Below are 21,305 nucleotides of genomic sequence, written 5' to 3'. Positions count from 1 at the left end.
TCGTCCTTTGGTCCCGGCAAGCGCATGCATTGTCCTTTGCATTTAACTGTCGCTAACTCGGACGCACCTGGCCGCACACCGTGTGAATGTATTTTCTCGCGTATAATACGCACAAAATATACAGAAAATTTAGCGCTAAACTCGGGGTGCGGGTTATACGCGAATTTCGTTGCGCAAGTTGGCTTCACGGCAACGCAATGAAGGCGGCTTTGCGTCAATAGGCGAGTTATACACGTGGGTTATACACGAGCAAATACTATATGCAGGCTACCCTCGAAGCCTGCCGAGCGCGTAGCGCCGCGAAGAAGCGTGCCAAAGTTCAGTAGAGGATAAGTGAAAACGAAGTGCCGAAGCTCCGCACTACCACAGTCATAAGCGAGAGAAAGGAAAGTCGAAACGCTTCGTGCCGTTTTACGACTTTTTTGCCTTTAATCTTTCTTCCGGTGTGTTAGCTGCGTACTTCAGCATATTCGCTATCGATAATTGCGACGATAGCGACCGCGGTCTCTGCCGTGGTTTTCTGCGCAGCGCTTCCGGCAAACGGTAGCGACGGTAGTTCCGTTTTCAATCTGTGTGCGCTGGCCGTGCGTGTGCCTTCAGAACTGCGTCGTTGCTATCTGTGATCGCGTCTACCGTGGTTTTGGCTGCAGCATTGCATTGAGTCGGTGCGCGTACGTTCGATGGACGCGCGCGTACTTTCGTGGTTACTTGCGTTCGATGGATGCGTGCGTACTTTCGCATGGATATCATTCACGATCGCAGGGCTTGTGACGACGAGCAGTAGTTTTGTTTTGAGAGCTACGTCAAAACAATGGCGGGAGTTCATCAACGATTCTTCCGTGGCCCGCACACGCATCAAACCCGCCGGCAGCATCATGACGGATGGACGATCTGTCGCCGAGCATCTCAGTGGCGAAAAATTTACCGGGATGTGCGTGAGGTGGCAGAAAGCATGTCTCCGATGAAGACACGGGTCTTGCGATGCGGCCGCACGGCTCTGGCAACGAGAAATGGTCGAGTTTCTAGCGGAATTTCGCGGCAATCCTAGGCAAGCTCCTTTTCCTTATGTGGTGGCACTTGCGAAAACTTCGTTCAAGTGGAAATACCCAGAAAAAGTATTCGTTGTGACGAGACATTTTTCGCATTGTTTTCTATGGGCGGCTGACGGGGAATCGAAAATTATTCGTTGTGGCGGAAATTTCGTTGTAGCGGTATTCGTTATAGCGGGATTCGACTGTATACGTAAATCATATAAGCCTGGTCTAGTGGTTTTGGCACTCGACTGCTGACCCAAAGGTCGCGGGATCGAATCCCGGCCGCGGTGACTGCATTTTCGATGGAGCCGAAAATGTTTCAGTCCCGTGTACCTAGATTTAGGTGCACGTTGAACCCCAGGTGGTCGAAATTTCCGGAACCCTCCACTACGGCGTCTCTCATAATCATATCGTGGTTTTGGGACGTTAAACCCCAGATATTAATATTAAAGCATATAAGTTGGTACAACATGATGCTTTTAAACTTTAAAAATGATGAATCAATGTGAGGGTAATATGTTCATTTAACCTTGCAGTGGGGCTTCGCGGAAGTGCGGATTTTTCCTGGAAGGTGTATTCACGTCATAGCACCCCTCCACTGCAGTGAAACCACCTTTACAGGGGGGGTTACAAGCAGACTAATATACACCTTTTCTTTCTAATAGTTCGAAATTTCCAATAATTCAAAATCGAATCAAAGCGAATTCGAATACTGTATTACTCCTTCGAATATTCGAAGTGCTCGAATATTCACACAAGCCTAAAAAGCACCCATCACGGAACCCGTGCTGCCATCTGTTTCAAATAGGAAAACACCATTTGATGAGCTGGGCTCGTCAGAAGCCTCTTGAAACATTGCTGAAGAGCCATGGGAGCACAGATCGTCGTAAGCGCTTAAGGGGTTAAAGGGCCCTGCAACGCTTTAAAGGGACACTAAAGAGAAACAATGAATTGGTTTAGATTGATAAAGTGTGCTCGGAGAACTCTTGTGTAGTTTATTTCACCACCATAGGTTTATTATTAGAGGAGAAAACAAAGTTCAAAGTTTCATTTTCGAATTTCGCGCCGGACTTTGTAATTCGTGACGTAAAAGACTTCAAAGAGCATTTAACGTATTTTGGCGCCACTGGCTCAACGAAACTTCCACAAACTCGTTATGTCAAGTCTCTGGCCCCCTCAGAGGACAATGTACTTCGATTTAACCGATTAGGAACTACGTAGGGCCAAGCAGGCGCCGCCAAAAATATGTGACATCACGGCAAATGGTGTGGGAATTCTAAGGTGGCATCGCCACCTGTATTTTCTTTTTGCGCGTTTTCTCCCTTATTAAGTGTCTTCTTGCAGCAAGCGTGGTGTTTTTGGTATCGTGGAAGACTACATTACTAATGCGAGAAAAATCGTTTTGCTGTTTAGTGTCCCTTTAACGTTGTCAGAAAACGCTGCAGGTCCGTAGCCTAGGCTCCAGAGAACAAGTGAGCCTAACACTGTAGCTCGGCACGCGGCCTGGAACTAACAATTCTTAGTCAGCTAGAGATCGTTCCCTCTTTTTTCTACAAATTACGCCATATACCCAAATTCACGGCCATTGGCCGATTTGAGCATCGTGAGCTGCATAGTTACCGTGGCCGCCACGTGCCCGCATAAGCGCTCGCGATCACACTGAAAGTAAGCTGCACACTGTTCGAAGAAAAAAAAGAAAGAATAAGTTCTCAAGGTCATGATGCGCGCGTGACGTAACTTCTTTCCCCCGTGCCACCCCTCCCTGCTTGGCTTCCAGCGCGCTCGTCGGGGCGACAGAAAAGAAAGCACTGTAGCGTGCAACAAATCTCTAACTCCACTCGTACTTGACGAATTCCAGAGAGAGAGAAGAAACTTTATTAACACTTGGCCGGCAGTTTGGTCTTGGTGGCCTCAGATGGCGGCGCTGAGTCCTTGAACTCGGGAGGCATCTTCAGCCTGCCGGACGGCCCAGAGCTGGTCGTTGAGCTCCGAGCTTTGAGCGCCGCTTCCCAACGGCAGCATCGCCGACGGAGAAGGTCCCCCGCGGCTCCCGCAGCCGGGACGGCGGCGGGAACGAGTGAGCTCGAGGCTTCCTGTTGCCTGGTATTGGCAGCAGCCATAGGCGCATCGCGAACGGCGGGCGTTTCTCGACAGCTGTTGCCGGCGCATTCCCAGAGCATGTGGCGCAGCGTTGCTCTGTGCCCGCATGTTTTACATGCTTTTACGTGCCCGCATGTTTTTTTTTTTGCGGTGGTCGATTTGTGAGGCAATAAAGTCCTTAAAGCCATGTGATGGTTACTCTGAAAATTCATAGCGAGGGTCTCATTCTGGCAGTCTTGATGCCTTCAGGTAGTATGCGAGGGATTATTGGTCAGCTGCCAGCTCGTAAGAAGATCACGTGCTACGTGATGCCAAAAAGGCAGAAAAACAGTGTTCCACACTCGCTGCCATGGCTGTGATAGGCATTGACTAACACTCCCAGGTTTAAATTCACATATATACCCCAAAAAGTGGACAGGAAGATGACCACCGCCGTAGCTCAGTGGTAGAGCATCGGACGCATTATTCGAAGGTCGCAGGTTCGGTCCCTGCCGGCGGCAACTTATCTTTTCGTCCACTTCACTTTCTTCACATTTAGATGCTAATTACTACAAATAACATCCCCTATACACTCAATCCTCATTATAACAAAGTCACATCTGCCACGGAAATAACTTCGTTATATCCGAAAATTCATTACAAACGTTTATTTGTAACACTGTATCTATGACAAGACTATTCTTCACTTACTTCGTTATAACCGATAACTCGTTATATCCGAGTTCGTTATATCAAGGCTTGAGTGTACTTTCCTTGGCATTATTGTCTGTTAGTTCTCATTAATATTGTGTTACTCAGAAAAGTGTTGCAGGGCCCGTTTAATTCTTTCCTTTGGTTCTCACCAGTGTGGTTCTGAGAGCGCCCGCGAGGACACCTTCCTGGACATCCCGCTGGTGGTGCGGCCGTTCGGGTCGAGCCAGGCGTACGGAAGCGTGGAGGAGGCGCTGCGCGCTTTCGTCACCCCCGAGACCCTGGACGGCTGCAACCAGTACTCGTGCGAGCGGTGCGGCCGCAAGTGCGACGCCCACAAGGGGCTCAAGTTCGTACGCTTTCCGTACTTGCTGACGCTGCAACTCAAGCGGTTTGACTTCGACCCAGCCACCATGCACCGCATCAAGCTCAACGACAAGTGAGTTTGCTGCCGTCTTTTGTTTTGTGCACTCTTAGCGGTTGTGTGTTGCCGAAAAAGAATGATCAATTCATTCGTAGGTTGACTCGTCTACCAAGGTGAAAGAAAGCCTTACGCATGCCTGCCATCTTTCTCTATTTGGGTGGGAAACTCCCGAATTTTGAACAATCCTCCAAATTTTACGGGCACAGCCACTAATCTCCTGAATTAACCCCACCGCAAGAAGAAAAAAAATTAGGGGTGTGCGAATATTCGAAATTTCGAATATTTTTCTAATAGCGTTTGCTATTCGATTCGATTCGCACTAGAATTTTACTATTCAAACGATTCGAACTTAACAAAAACAAATATAGTCAACGTCCGATTGAAAGTGACACCTTCAGATTTTCAATATGCTTCACCTCATCACACCCCGGTATTGCGGCAAAGCTGCCTTTCAAGCTCCGTTACGGTCGAACTTTGCCAAGACACAGTCAACGTCTGATTGAAAGTGACCCCATCAGATTTTCAATATGCTTCACCTTATCACACCCCGGTATTGCGGCAAAGCTGTCTTTCAAGCTCCGTTACGGTCGAACTTTGCCAAGACACAGTTAACAGCCGATTGGAAGTGGTCCCTAGATTTTCAATATGCTTCACCTCATCACACCCCAGTATTGCGCCAAAGCTGCCTTTCAAGCTCCGCTACGGTCGCAAATGTATTAACTCAAGAAAACGCTGGTTCCACCATGGAGATGAAAGATGTGGCAGAGGTGGGGGCTCAATCAATGCTGTTTTGGACCTGAAATTTGGGCAGGAAGTCCGAAAAATCGGAAGCCGAAGCTTTTTAGCATCCAAAATTTCAGATGTTCTTATATATCGACGTCTACGAGGCAGATTTGGAACTCCGGACTTGAAGGGAGCACACTCTAGTCCGCCATATCAGTTGGGCTTCCAGAGAAGTTGAAAGAGGAGGAGAGGCTGAGGAAATGGCATCTTTGCCTATCATGTGTAAAGTGTTGTCGGCAACACTTTGGTTGCACCAAATCATGTACATACCGTATTTACTCGAATCTAACGCGCACTTTTTTTGCGGGAAAACGAGTCCAAAAATCTCATGCGCGTTAGAATCGAGTACCGAAAAAAAAAAAATAGAAACTAGGCTATCGTATTGCCATCAACATTTCAAGATGGCCGCCTCCTACGCGCCTTGGCCATTTCTGCCATTTTTTCAGTTCGTACGTGTGCTGAGGAGATTGTCATCTGTTCTGCGTTCGCATCGACGGCATGGAAGTGCCGACTCCAAATTCTCGACTAGTGTACCACGATGCCGCATATAAAAGAATAGTTATTACATGTGCAGAGAGACGGATGGAAATCGGGCCGCATCGCGGTCGTTCGGAGTTCCCGAAACGTGCGTCAGAGACTGGCGCAAATAGAAGCAGAATATTTTTTACAGCAAAGCTTCACGAAAAGGTTTCAGTGGATCAAAGCAGGGCCGGTTTCCCGAAATCGAAGAGTGTTGACAGCGACAAGGAGTTGTCCGACAGCGACGAGGACTGATCCATTACGCGACTCGTATCGCCGCCGTAGTGGTGACAGTTTTAGCGGCAAGGCCCGCTTTTTGACTTTGTGTTTTACTTTTTTGAAACTTTACTTCTTTAAAACCCAAATACTTGTTCATCTGAATGTGCGAAGTTTGACTCCTACGGACTTTTTTTGTTCTTTTCTCTCACGAAAAATGGGTGCGCGTTACAATCGATGTATTACTTTTTTTTTTTTTGGTCGCGGAAAACGGGTGCACGTTACAATCGAGGGCGTGGTAGAATCGAGTAAATACGGTAAATAGAATTCGGCCCCTACATTGCCTCACTCTTGATAAGGCAACTATGAAACACCACCCCACCAGTGTTTCATCAACCTAGGGAAAAGAAACACTTTCATGTTGCTATCTCATAAGAATATACTTAGGAATCCTCTCTAACTTTTTTTTCTGCAATTTCACTTTGAAGTATTCGAAAAATATTCAAGAAATATTAGAGAAATGTTCGAAAAATATTCAATTCGATTCGCACTCACACTTCAATATTCGAATTCGCTTCGCACCCGAAATTTTGCTATTCGCACAGCTCTAAAAAAAATGAAGGAAAGTGGTTCTAAAATTTTCCGGCCTTGGTCTATCACATAAGGAACACCTGTTACACTTCACCACAGTACGTTGGTGTCGTGCGGGAAAGCGTACTAAGATTGAAAAAGGGCTACCAGGTGTAATGGGACAGGGGACATATTGTCTCGTAATTACATGATTGGGCATGCGCTGTATAATTATGGGCACCGGTATGATTGCTGATGTCTAGAAACCTTACTGGCAATCATTCATGGCTCTCGATGACATTGCTGCGGCCCTGTGAAACCTTAAATAAAAATGTTTGCAACTTTTAGTGCGCTAGCAATTATACGAACACTCGACTGGTTTTTGCAGTCACTGTCGCCGTCATGTTCCGTACGAAGTCCAAATTGACAACATCCCCCCCGCGGATCGTAGTTTCTACCTGTGGGTAAAAGCGCGTGAGCGGGGGTGATGAACGCGGCTGTAGCAGAGATCAAACGAGCCAGCCCATCTCCGTCGCTCGGAGGGCACATGCGATAACATCACCCCGCTCAGGAGGCCTGCCATCGAAGCAGAGAGGAAATGTCCCGCCCGTCTTGAACGAGCATGTTAACGCGAGGGCAAGGGGGGAGGGGATGTTGCTCGAGCAAGCACTTCGAACTTTGACTCTTAAGGTTGCGGTCGCGATCACTGGCACTCGCGCTATCTCAGCAGCCATCAGTGGGCGGCTCGTATACCCTTCTACGTGCTGCGCTCGCAGCGCAAAGAGACTGCAGATAGAGTATCTCTCCCTGGAGCGGCCGTATTCTCTTACACCAGTGTTTTGTAGAGTTACGCGAGATCGGATCCAAAAGAGTTGGCTGCCAGCCTCGCTTCATATAACATAACAATTTGTAGCCGTTGCATTCATTGCTTCGCCCTTGCGGCGAAACTGACTTTTTGTTGCTCCCTGTCCCTCTCTATTCCCCACTTCATAAAATCTCCCGAATTTCAAGGTCCTGAGGTTGGCAGGTATGCTTACGTGGCTCATGAGTAAAAAAAAAAAGTCCAGGTCTCCAAACCGGATCTGGTCGACCAGCGAAAACTCGTCGCGTGGGCCCGGCAGGCGGTCTAGGCCAGAAGGTTCCTGGAATAAGGGACCCTCCCACATTCACTTACTGGCCACCTAATAAACGTTTTCCTCTCTCCCTCCAGTGGTGTGAACACGAATGGTACTGTACGTTTTAAAATTGGCGTTAACTCATACAAGCACGTATCACAATCTCTTAAACTTTTAAAAAAAAGCTTTAATCGTGCAGGTAATCTGCACACTTAACCATAAAGTGGTGGTTCACGCCGTAGCAGACCATGCTTCAGTGAAACCACCTTTTCAAGCGTATTTTACGTGTGGTAAAATGCATAGACCAAACAGATTCTTCGTAAAATGTGAGTCGTCGCAAAACCAGGTTACATATAATCGAGGTTGCACTGTATTGTGTTAGTAAAGTAATTGCGTTTTAGTGAAGAGTTACGTTACAGTGGGGAATCCTCTCAAGCGCTATCTCGCATTGCTCGCGGACGCCGCTCGTGCTCGGAGTCCGTGCATTGAGCCGTTGGCTGAGCTACCGGTCGACCCTTACGCTAGCGTCCAATAAACATCTTTACAGCATATTTGAAATCAGCACATAATATGCATAAGCTGTGAAAGGTTCGTGAGAATCTGCTCAAAAATAAAAATGTTTCTGAAGCAGGATTTCCCCTTAATATGCTGTGTATCCCACATGTTGCTATGAAGTGAATATCATTTGGCTGACAGCCACATCTTGCGTGTTCCAACGTTCTCCGACAGGGTGACCTTCCCGGAGATTCTGGACCTCAACCAGTTTGTGCGTTCCGAGAGCGAGACCGACAGTCCCAGTGACGATGCCGACACGACGGACAGTGGGTCGGCGCTCGACGATGAGGCTGCGGCGACCTCAACGTCATCTGGTCCCAGCAGCAGCCGGCAGGCTAACGGGCCATGCGAGGACATGGGTAGCGACGACGAAGGCATTGACGTGGGCAGCGGTAGCGGCAGCAACACGGATGCCGCGGCCAACGCTCGCAACCTGAAGCGGAATGTCGACACGGTGAGCTCAAACCTTGTCCTGCGAGGCGCTTGCGCAAGCGTATCAGCATTGTAAAGTCGAGATGAGCAATTTCTTTTCCCACCCTGAGTCCTCTCTGGTGTTTGCTGTTGCAGTGCACTTTATAGAGAACTAGCATATTTGGGGCATTTTTTCTGCCCGCAACAGTTATCTATCTCGCAAGCTTTCCTTGCATCATTTCCGCGCGCCAGGTGCATTTTGGTCAGGCTAGGCATTCTTTACAATGTAAGATTGGTGACGGTTATTCTAGCGTGGCAGAAATTCACCCCCAATACTGTCTTTTTTCTTAAGCCGTAGAGTTCACTGTTAATTAACAGCCCACTGGATAGCTTAGTGGCTAAAGTGTAGTACTGCTTAGCACAAAGGTGCGAGTTTGATTCCCCACCCATGCAGCAGCATTTCAGTGGGGACAAAAGGCAAGCACACCTGGTAATCAAATTTGGATGCCAATGTGTAGAGATGGGATTGCTATGCTAGTAAGTGGGGTAACTGGCGAACTGAAGATGGCACTCTTAGAGCTGCAAGCTATCGGACGTGGCGGACCACCATCGTTTCAAGTTGTCTGAAATTTGTCCAATAAAAGAACTGCGTTTGTGCAGGGACAGTTTTTGCTTGCACCCAGTATTGTTGCGCATTCAGCTAATTCAAAAGCCTAGATGCTTAATTTGACGGTTTTCCGCATGGCCCCACTGCGAGTTACTAAGGTTTTACTGCATACCATATGTACTCGTGTATAACCTGCACTTCGCACGTGGTTTGGGCACTTGTTACACTCAAGTCGGTCTTATAACAGCGCACATCAACACACTCTTGCACCACTGCAACTTCTGTGTAGAATAGTGCAACAACTGGTAACTGATTATCAACATTTTATTTAGCTATTTTCATCACTTTCACACTTGTGACTGTTGGGCAAGCTCAGCTTGTCGGCGTGCTTCGAAAGTTCATTTTAATTCATTGGTTGGGGGTGCGGGTTATACATGAGGGTGGCTTATAGACGAGCAAATGCAATATTTATGCAGAGTGCCATTGTATGGCATGTGCTTCCGTATCTTTCGGATCAAAGGCTCTTGTGAGGTAGTGACACTGCTAGCAGGAACATATTTTAATACTATCTTTGAAGCATGTCCTTCATATTCATTTAACATGTCAGTTAATTATCAGCCATAATATTAATGTGCATATCTATCCTACGCAATATACAGCTATGGTATTTAGGTGTCTTTGTGCCCACATTGTTCATTGATAAACTCCCTGCTACTACGATAACTCACACACCCGAGGCTCATTGGCCATATTTAGCCCCTGCACCATTAAACACCATACAGTAGAACCCCTCTAATATGGTCTTCATGGAGCCGCTAAAAAAGGCACAGCAACCAGGAAACTTATACAGTAGAACCCCGCTGTTACGTTCCTCACTGCTGCGTTTTCCCGGCTGTTACGTAGTTTTCCGCCGGTCCCGGCATAGCTCCCATAGGATACAATGTATTGAGAACCCCGCTGTTACGTCGTAACTATCGGACCCTTCCCGTATGATACGTTGCGAAGTGCGCTCGGAGCCGACAGAGTGACTACCGAAGAGAGCGGCCATGGTGCATTTTCACGCAGCTTGGCCTGGTTTGACCGTAATATTAGCCGCATGAGAGGCGCAAGCAACAGGATCTTTTGATTGATGCAAACAAAAGCATGGCCTTCGAGATTCGTATTGCAAAGATGGCGTCTATGACGTAATTGCTCGCGAAAGCAAGGCCTTCGAGATTGACATTTACTATTGACAAAAGCATAGCCTTTGAGATTTGTATTGCACAAACATGGCGTCTATGACGTAATTGCTCGCGAAAGCAAGGCCTTCGAGATTGGCATTCACTTCTGCCATCACGTTGGCGTAGACTCATCATCATCGTTATTTGTCGGAGGACGGGAGGAGTTTGAGCTGGTTGGAGCTCGCATGGTCGTGCGCGCGGTTCGCGGTCGGACTCGCCGCGCTGGTCGTGATTGCATGTGCTTAGTTCTTTCATGCCTACAGCTGTTGGTGTTAAAAAAATCACATACGGTGATTACATTTCTGTTGATGAGGCCGTCCCCAGCTCCGCGTTTCTATCCATCGACTAGATCGCGGCTGAGCGCGCCAATTTTCGTGCTGCTCGTAAGCATTGAAATAAAATTCTGTACCACTAAATATTTTGTCGTTTTTCCTGTTTCTCGGCTCTTACGTTTCCCGTCTCTTACGTTCATTTCCTACGGTCCCTTCAAAAACGTATCAGCGGGGTTCTACTGTAACATGAACGTGCGGTCGGTATAGGGGGAAAAGGGCTGTTAAATAATAAAACAGGCCTATTGCACGCTGCTCTACCTCAGAACTTATTCGTCAGTTTATGGCTCAAAGAAATGAGTGCTTGGTGGACATTTGTTTCGCACCTCTGCTGGCCATCCAAGTGCTTGAGACCCTTGTTTTAGGCACTTGAATGGCATTGTGGCGCTCCAAATCATCTCATTGATGTCCCTCCTCAGCGCATCCAGTGCAGTGACAATTTGCAACGGATCAGGCAGGAACATTGCGTGGACTAAGTTTCAAAAGAGGATTCCTACACATAGGTGTCTGTTGCAGCAGGAATGTTATACTTGGGAAAACAAAATGGGGAACACACCAGTGGGGTTCTGCTGTACATCATCAACACATAGTGCTGTTGTTGCCAATATAACATTCTTTTCATGCCTCCGTTCTTTCTGCAGGGTCCGTACATGTATGAGCTTTTCTCCATCATGGTGCACTCTGGGAGTGCCAGTGGCGGCCACTATTACGCCTACATCAAGTGAGTACTTTAGCGAATTGGCTCAGAATCGCATTTGCTCATAAGAATGTGCTGCGCACTATCACCGAACAACAATTGGGAAGTCAAAAATATCGGAATCGCCAAAAAATATGGGGCTTTATTCTACAAAAGGCAAAAAAAAAAGTGTGTCGTATTCTCAGACCTTCACTTTTAAGGATAACGTAAATGTTTCATGGCTCGCGCAAGACGTCCCGTAGACTCGTCAGTCTACGGTGTAGGCATTCCTGGCATAGTACTGAGCACACTGCCTTTTCTATTCACATTGACAAAACTGGTGTCGTGTGTATGGCCTAAACAATCTATGGCTGCAATTTCGTAATGACTCGTTTTTTACGCTATTTATTTTCATGCTTTAAGAATTTATTGGCGGTCAGAGCGATGCTCTGCTTGCATTATCAACGGGATCAGTCAATCATGAACAGTAGATTGGCTCCAGATAGAATGAAAGGCATCGCCACAGTGTTGTAGCTCGTCGACAGTGCTCTGATTGCCGAATGCCTGCATATTCCTTCATAGTCAATATACACCACTTCCCTCGCTGCCTACATCAGTGCAGACATGGAGGGGAGCGATGCCCCGCGTGGAACTGGCTGCAAAAGCTGTCCAAGACTGTTAAAAACGCTAGACGTGCAGAAAAGAACTCTCGTGACATATCTAGCAGGTGCAGCTTTTATGACCTAATGGCTTGGCTTGGCTTCTGTAGCTCAGCTGCACTCAGAGGCTGCTAGACCTATTGGTTCAGTAGCTTCGGCTTTGTTGTGCCAACAACATGTCAAAACTGAAATACTGGTGTTGCTTTTGTTCAGCTCCATAGCCCAATTCACATGTGTTCAAAAAGTGTAGTCCGAATCATTGCAAGGCAGCTGCGGTCTCAGATTCAGGAGTTCAGAGATTTGCGAGAAATCCGTACAAGACCCAGACATTCCCATGTACTTAGGTTTAGGTTCACGTTAAAGAACACCAGATGGTAAAAATTTTGGGATCCCTCCCCACAGCGTCCCTCATAATCATATTGTGGTTTTAAGACGTTAAACCCCAAGAATTATTATTATATTATCAAGTCCCCAAACAGTCAGTGCGTTTTTTTTCCTTCTTGACTCAGTCAGCAAGCGCAACCCAATTGTTATATTTTACCTGACAAGACAAACTGTCGTCGAACTCTCGACTACCTAATCTGTGTTGTTTAATATATGTTGGGCTCTGAGTTCTTATCCCGGTTTTGTCTGCGCATCTCGAAGGTCTTTTACAGAAAACCAGTGGTACTGCTTCAACGACGCCCAAGTGTCGCGAGTGACGTACGACGAGATCCGCAAGACGTACGGCGGGGGGCCCAGTCGAGGCGGCTATTACATCAGCTCCTATGCGAGGTAGGCACCACTTTGGGGAGCACTCAGCTTAATCGTGCAAGCTGCTGACTCACAGCTGTCAATTCGAGAGATGTGGAATTTTTCTGCTAATAGAGTTCTCACGTGGCGTTTTTTTTTTTTAATCTTCCATTCTACTGTATTCAGTGATGTTTCTTGACCTTTGAAGGGACCCTGCAACACTTTTCCTAGTAATCATCTATGACTTCATTAAAACAGCTTATTGCCTCGTGAATATACTGCCACAAAAATTTTGAGAATCTGTCAAGTACGAGTGGAGTTACAGGGATTCGCCACACGCTTTAAGCACTTTCTCTCTCCTTCTGTGCCAACGAGAGCGCAGGGAAGGGGATGGCAAGCGGGCAAGAAGATGCGTCCCTTTGTCAGCGCGTGTTGGCCTTGAGCATTTTCTTTTCATTGTTTCTTCGAACGTGCAGCTTACTTTCAGTGGGATGACTAGCGTGCGCGCGCGTTCATGTGGCGGCATCTTGCAGCGGCCATAGTAACTATGCAGCTCGCGACGCTCAACTCAGCCAATGGCCGTGGCCGCATTAGCACGTTAACCCCTTCAGGGTTTTCGCCGTACATGTACGGCAGAAGCTGCCTGGTACCAAAGGGTTTTCGTCGTACATGTACGGCATAGCGTTTATTTTTAAAACGCGCGCCTTTTTCGATCATTTCTCTTGTTTGGCCTGTGCTTCCACACTTCTGGAATACGTGGAATTTTTTTCATGCGCCGATGTCTCTCCGTTGTATTTTTTTTTCGCTTCCCAAAACGGCGCGCCGCCTATCGCTTGCCCATCCGAGCGCGTTCGCGGTGCAGCTGGTTTAAAGTGCGCGCCTTTTTCCATTATTTCTCTTGCCTGGCAGGTGCTGCCACGCTTCGGGAATACGTGGAATTTTTTTCATGCGCCGATGTCTCTTTGTTGTTGCTTTTTTTATGCTTCGCAAAATGGCGCGCCGCGCGCCGGCTATCGCTTGCGCAACCGAGAGCGCCCGCGGCGCGGTTTGGTTTAAAACGCGCGCCTTCTCCCATTTCTCTTGCTTGGAATGTGCTGCCACGCTTCGGGAATACGTGTAATTTTTTTTTATGCGCTAATGTCTCTCAGTCTTTTTTTTTTCTTTCCAAAGAGGCGCGGCGGCTTGTAGTCTCGCATCGGAACGCGCGCACGCGGTCCGGCTCGTTTCGGTTTCGTCCTTCGGGTGGTTTTCGCTTCTTGCGCCCGCAAAGCTGATGGCTGTTTGGTTTCTAATCTCTCAAAGGGTGACCGCTTGTTACTCTCTCATTTATTGCACCCCGGCGCGCGATTACATCTGTTTCCGTGCGGCGCTAAATTACACAAACGACGCCGCCGTGATTTCGTTTCCTGTTTTGGGGTCTCGGAAAAACTAACTACGTCTTGTTGGCGATAAGACGAAGTATTACTGTAGCTTTTTCACTCCTTTTGCTTTCCGGACGGGCGCACGACCATACTTTTCTTCCGTGCGCTCACTGACGCAGTTCGCTTACGCTACGGAAGCGCGCGCCGGTTGCTCTGCTGCCGGTGAGTCGAGCAGCGATTCTTCCGATGCGGACTATTCCCCAAGTGCCGAATCAGAATCTGATTCATTGGATTTCAGTTCGTCAGACTAGGATTTTTTGACGAGTTCAGACTTCGATGACGATCAAGGAGCGATATCTGAAACGCGTGCGCGGGGAGCCATGCTTCAAAGACTATCACACGCTGAAAAGTTTTTAGTGTTAGAGCACGAGCGTTTTTAACCGGAAACATACTCTGGTGCGCTTATTTTTGTATGTTTGTGAGCTATGTTTAATACAATGCATAATTTTTATTCATAAAAAACTGTGAAGCTTTTTTTTTTTTAGGATTCTGCTTGATTTTACTACGAATAAACCATATGCAGATAACAACAAAACTGATTTTTTTGTCACTTTACGGTCACGAAAAAAAATTCTAGACAATTTTTTTCTGAAATAGAATCGTCTGAAGAATTTATTTCAGCAATAAAAAAATTACACATTTTTGGACTGGATTTTGCGAAAAAATTCGACCCTCAAAGGGTTAAAGAGAAGCTGACCAAGCGCGGAAGCGCACCAAGATCGAAGCTACTGCAGCCGCCGCCTGTGTGCGTAGTCTTTGCTAAACCGTGCCAAACATACCTTTGGGTCGTGATCACTAGGATTGCAAAAGTTAAACCTCAGCCAGTATTTTTTACAGCGTGGAACCCTTTTCACTGACATTGAACATGTGTATTCCAGAAGCACACATTGTTAGGCTAGTCGGTTCATGTTCTTTCAGAAGCCACGGATGTGGCTATTTCGCGCAAAGAAAACACAAGGAGAGGGTTAAGGGGAGCGCAAACTTTCGACTGTTTATTCAAATTTACTGCAGTTGTATATATATATGCAAACGCATGCGCAGAAAGCGAGACAAACATCGAAACGATAACGTTTTGTGCAATGCAATACATAGGTACAGACATGCGCAAAAGGGGAGGCTCACAACAATCGGATACCATCTTAATCACAACCTGCGATGCAAGAACGTGCTCTCTGCCTGCGAAAGGAACAATGAAGTGTCACTAATGCATAATAAACCTCGTGCTTTTATGTGAAAAGCTTCCAACAGCTCCCGAGAAGTGGTGTCCCTGCTTCTCCCAAGAATCTGAATTCTATGCAGATTCGGCTCACACTTGTGGGAATTGCAGTGGGCTGGCAAATGTGCCCCATTTTTAACTTTTAGTGACAGCTCATGTTCCCGCGCACGCTCATTCACACACGTGTGTATGCAGGTGAGGAGTTGAGGTCACACGTATACGTACTCCGCTTTTGTGCGACTCCAACGCGAAAACAACGAAGTGAATAATGATTGTGACGCGATCAATTTATAGCGGGAGCGATTTCTAGCTGATTTCAATAATTAATTGTAAATTTCGGGCCACATTCTGAGCCATAATGTTGGCTCGCGTGTTCTCGGGAGCCTCGTCTACCAATCGGCAGCGTTTTCTGACCATGCTGAAAGAGTGTTGCAGGGCCCCTTCAAACCAGAGCCAGAGTACTGACAAGCCTGGCCCTAAATAACTTGCTATTACAGCTGTTCTACACCAGGAGGGATGGGTGAATAGTTAACTCGAGGTTTGAAGCGAAATTGAAGCAAATAGTGACTTGGTTAAATAACTTTGAATCGAATAGTCTGTATAGTAGTTATAACATGTTTTATTGTAAAGCAAGATGAGAATTTGCACAATATTTTTTAAGAATGGAACAAGGTGCGTGTCACTGTTAATTTTTTGGTTCGAAGTGAAGTTGAAGCGACCTCGAAAAGAGCAAGTTTTGAATAGCTGTAGGTTTCATGTTGTTAAGGGTAAAATATGTTGCATTTTAAACTTTGCTGTACTTAGCGGATATAAGCCTGTATAACATGCTTTTAAGCTTAAAAATATAATTAATCTGAGTGCAGGTAATTTGTAAATTTAACATTGAAGTTTATGGTAGCGAGTTGGAAAATACTCATCACAGTCAGCACAAACGGAACACTGTCGTAGTTTCGTTTTCTCATCCGTGTTCCGTTTGCGCTGGCCGTCATGAGTGAGGTTTACCTTCACAGCAGCGCAAATTTTCCCCTGGATAGGTGGTTACACAGCAGTGCAGCCTCATGCTGCAGTGAAACCTTCTTAAAGGGAAGGGGGTGGTGGGGTGAGGGGATTACATGAAGTCAAATATATGTCCAGTCGTTTACTTCGAATACTTCAAAATTTTGAATCATTAAATTCGTGTCGAAGTGAATTTGAATTCTGTAATTTTCGTTCGAGTATTCTAAAGAATATTCAGAAAAATTTTTCAGTTCTCATGTACAGCCGCCCAAATCTTTAACTATCTTGCACGAGCGCAGACTTTTTTTGTGCGTCAGTGCCGTACGACCGAGCCAAGTTGCAAACAGGGCGAGAGTAAACGCATGCCCACAAAGCGCACTCAGCTGGGCCCATCGTCTCCTTGGCTATTCCTTCGTGGGAACGTCACCCTGCATTAACTCAGTTCAGACGAACAGGCAGCGCGTCTTGCTCGTATCTTATATTCCGAAGATTAGCAAGCGACCGAGAAAATGAAATCCGCAGACATCACACGCCCGCGCGCATGAGATAAGCTGACAAATGTGGATCGTTCATTTTTTATCTGGCCACACGCGTCTTTCCAGTCCAGCCGTGATCTGGCGACGCAAATGCTTTTTTTTTTTCTTGCGCTTACTCTCGCCCTGTTTGCAACTTGGCTCTGTTGTACAGCGCTGACACACCAAAAAGCCAGCGCTCGCGCACAATAGTTAAAGATTTGGGCGGCTGTACCCCCTTAATCGTAATAGAGAGTGGATTTATGTAGAATTTGTGTGGCTAATGGAGATGTGTGGGCGCCCCATGCCAATGCAGCTCGACGAACGCCTACATGCTCATGTACCGTCGGGTGGACAAGGAACAGAACGCGGTGCCCATGACACCCGACCAGTTCCCCGAGCACCTGAAGGTGCTGCTCGAGAACATGCAGGAAGCCGAGGAGAGGGAGCGGCAGCAGAAGGAACTCGACCGCTCCATGTGCAAGGTTGGTTCACTTATATGCACGTGCTCTGTAACTCATGCTGGTACGAGCATGTTCCCAGCCAGGGTGTCGGGATGAAACGTTTTTCATTTCTGCTTTAGTTTTGTTCCACCTGTAAAACTTCCATTCCATTTCCATTACGGATAAAAAAAAAATGTTTCGTAAAGTTTTGTAATAGCTTTTATTTGTAGGCAAAAATGTGAAATTAAACTAACGATAAAAACGTAGTACCGTAGAATTTCTGTTAGAACCCGGCTGATACGAATGTTGGTCTGATACGAATTCGTAAAATTCCCTGGCCGCATTCTATTGCATCCAGTGGGACAAAATTCCGATGGTCTGCACACTTCTTAGCGTCGCGATGGGTGCCAAAACTGTCGAGCGACAGCCAAAAGCAGCGTGCTCCAGAAGCTTCGGAAGTACGTGCATGGCCAGCGCACATGCAGTCAGAACTGTGGTTATAGTTTCCCACAGCCGCCGTGGACGAAGCCGCGGTTGCCATCGACACGATCATGTGTGACGACTGCGAGACTCCGAAAGTACACGCGCATACAATGCTCGCCGAGCCGAAGCGAAGCGAAGCGAGCAGAAGCAAAGAGAGAACAGCAGTAGTTGTGATCATAGATAGCAGCGACATAGTTTTAAAGGCATGCGCACGCACACAGATTGAGAACGGGACTACAGTAAAATCTCGTTAATTCAAAGTCACTGGGACTGAAAAATCTTCAAAATTAAGTGGGTTTTCGAATTAACCAAACATACAAAAAGTGGGATGCAAGGAACTTTGAATTACTCAAAGTAATCAGAGGTGGTCGATTGCTGTGCCTGCTAGTTTGCGGCTCCAAGGGTAATGTTTTCCAGCAATACCCAGTTCCAATATTGCCGCTAAACCGGGGAAATGGTGGACCTTGGTGCTGCCAACACAAAGAAAAAGAAAAAGAAAAAAAAACTTTTTCGAAGTCAACTGAAATGCATGCCTGTGGAAAAGAAGCACACATCGGTGACGCGAGAGCATGCCACCTGCTCCTCGTAGCGTCAGCGCGTCATGATGCGACCATTCAGCCATTCTTTCTGACAAAATAAAGAATTTAATAAGGACCAGTGTGACATAATTCGCTATGTGTTCTGGCTGGAAAACATGATCATTGAAGTTTTCGAACAGTTTTCGAAGTAGGCGTTGGCAGGCAAAAACTCTGCCAGCGGCGCAAGTACGTAGATTGCCAGAGCAACCGCCACTTGGAGGTTCGCATATATCACGAATTTCGTTAGACGTTCCTTTATTGTTCTTTCTTTTCCCAGAAAAAATGGGCAAATCATGACATGCTGACCTTGTGAGAAGCATATGCGACATGCTGCCCACGAGGCACCATTCTGTTGCAGTGAAGCATGTCTTCTTTTCCACAGATGCACATTTCAGCTGACCACGAGACCGCTTTTCTTTTTTTTTTTTTTTGTGCTGGCAGCAGCAGGGCTGGGGTGCTTCACCTGTAACTCATTAGTATCTCTACATTGCATTGGCTTGTGGCTCCTTGTCATTTCTGCTGTGTTGCGGCGAAATCTGGATTAGGAAGTGGCGCATGGCATCCAAAGTTTTCGAATTAACCAGGCTGGTGCTGACTGCCGCTTCAAATTATGCACTCAAATTTACATCGCAATATGCGGGACTGCAGAAGTCCTTCTAGTTAGGTGGAAGGTCGAAATAACCTAGTTCGAGTTAATGAGATTTTACTGTGTCAGATCACTTTGTCGTAAGCCTACAAATGTACTAATCGCATCGCGTGTATCTTCTGCCATCTCTGATTGCAGTTCCCTTTCCTTGGCTTTCCTTGGCTTCACTGGCTTTAAGATCGCTTCTGGATACGCCTCGATCGGTCTCAAATAAAGACATTTATATTCTTTCTTCCTTCTCTCAATGCCTGTTGAAAAGTTTGGGCCGTTCACGACTGAGACACTTCTGTAGTCAATTTTAGTCAAATAGTGACTAATCGTTGGGGCAGCAGCAGCTTGTGAAAGACTATTTTTTTTTTGTCTGCAGGGACTAACCTAGTTCATCAGAACATCTTCATCAGTAACTACGACTGAATCAAAAGATTGGGGTGTCATTCCTCAATGGCCTTGTCTCCTGTTTTTTTAAGTTTCCAATTGATTGCTCAAAATAATTGACCATTTATGAGCTTTGCGTATTGCACAGCCAGCTCAACTCCATTCTTTGCTCCAAATGCCACTGTGCAATATTGACTACTGCACCAGTTCACACTCAAATCAACACTGTCCTTTCATGTTAGGCTTGTAGCTTTTCTTCTATCTCTTGTTGCGTTGTGCTTTCAATACTCTTATCTTTTTCGTTGATTTTACAAGAAGGAATGTAAACACCTACCAAAATGACAAAAATGTATGAACGTTTCAGCTCCCTCTCGGGAACTATGTTCACAATAGAAACATCGCCACAGCTGTTCGCCTTTTTATATGCGGCGCATGACGTGGCTAAGGCACCTGGCGTACACCGGAGGAAGATTACCGTCATTGCGATTAAGAGTGTGCGGTGTGGTTTGGATTACCAAGGGCTCAAGATAAAGGTGTATGGATCCCTTCTTTTAAAATGTTTCATCCCGGCCAGACGAGCTTCTGTCATGCTCTCAACTTCATCCTTCTTTGTTGATGAACTGAAGGCATTCTTGCTGATGTTAGGTCTTCATCGCTTTCTTACAAACTTTGGCATATTGCAAAAGCAGTAGTAGCAGCGAAGTTTGCATGTTGTCGGCTTTCACGACTGACCGCTCACAGTCTCTATTTGGAGAGATTAGGTTTTATAACATTACAAAGTATGGCATGGAGGCCGCAGCTTGGCATGACGAATTGCTTGATTGCACTATGAGACAATAGTGTTGACAGAGTTATGTGAGGTAAATGGTGAGGCCAGTAATGTTGGTAATGATAATGATGAGGCGAGTGACTTTCAAAGTTCAGGGTTCGTCTCCCAGTAGCTGCTGCTGTATTCTGATGACCAGTGAATGCTGAAGCATTTGTACACCTTGCGTTTTATGGGCATTGGGCTGTTATAGGTCGTCAAAGTGTCTTTCGTAGCCTGTAGTACTTTGGTACGATGAACATCGTCAACCCAACATTTCTTTTATCCAACAGATCAAACTGTTCTGCCTTCACCCGCGCAAGCACACGATGCAAGAGATGCGGCTCAAGGTCCACAAGGACGCATCACTTGCCGAGGCAACGCAGACGGCCCATCAGGTGAGTATTCCTTCTCGCATGCAAAGAAAATTGTTCGAAACTTTAGTCGAGTACAACTTGAAAAGGCAGGAGAGGTTCCGGCCAGATAACTGAAGCGCGGCAGCCAAACGCCTCTGCGACTAAAAAAATAGTCCGCTCACGTACTCAGCGATGTTCTCAGACAGCTGCATCAGCAACCGTGCGGCTTCTGATGTCAAGTCTAGGGTGCGTGCTCATTGGTGCAGGACTGTGTGCTAGTGATGCAGAACTATTGGCAAATCGATGGCGAATTGATGTGCCTATTGGCAAAACTGTTGGCAAATCGATGTGCCTTTTCCTTTGAGATGGAAATAGCACTGCCTTCTAAAGCTGTAACCGACCGTACTCTTTACACCAGTGTATCAATTTCGAGGCTCCTGCGATGAAATTTTCTGCCACGCAGAAAGCCTAGTTTTTGAGATAGAATGGGGATAACCTCTGCAAAATATTGAAGCAAATACCGTATTTACTCGATTCTAAGCACCCCCTTTTTTTTCACGATCGCGATATTAAAAGTTAGGGGGGGTGCTTAGATTCGAAAAATCGAAAAATGACCGCACAGCCCCACCCCCTTTTGCGACAACATATCAACGAGGCTGACGCGAGAAATCGCATTTTAATTCAAAAATAATGAAAAGAAAAATAGGTTCACACAGTGAACCCACCACTTGTGTATCAGGTCAGTCACTATCACTGCCGCTCGAGTCCGTCGCACCATTCGACCCGTCACTCTCTGTGTCCCACAGCACATCGTCTTCGGTGCCGTCCAGGTTG

The 21,305-nt window shown here is 46.6% G+C and overlaps 1 protein-coding gene across 1 annotated transcript in view; it reads left to right on the top strand.

Moving 5' to 3' along the window:
* The window catches only part of LOC119403099 (ubiquitin carboxyl-terminal hydrolase 47), a 90,298-nt gene that overhangs the window by 13,102 nt on the left and 55,891 nt on the right, over positions 1–21,305 (top strand). Inside the window, 6 exon segments of the mRNA XM_049418802.1 lie at positions 3,980–4,263; positions 8,181–8,460; positions 11,215–11,294; positions 12,554–12,682; positions 17,102–17,270; positions 20,409–20,513. Coding sequence (XP_049274759.1) covers positions 3,980–4,263; positions 8,181–8,460; positions 11,215–11,294; positions 12,554–12,682; positions 17,102–17,270; positions 20,409–20,513 — 1,047 coding nt within the window.

The sequence above is a fragment of the Rhipicephalus sanguineus genome, chromosome 8, assembly GCF_013339695.2.
Source record: "Rhipicephalus sanguineus isolate Rsan-2018 chromosome 8, BIME_Rsan_1.4, whole genome shotgun sequence".
Lineage (NCBI taxonomy): Eukaryota > Metazoa > Arthropoda > Arachnida > Ixodida > Ixodidae > Rhipicephalus > Rhipicephalus sanguineus.
The sequence above is the reverse complement of the archived record's forward strand: the minus strand, read 5'-3'. Positions and strand labels throughout refer to the sequence as shown.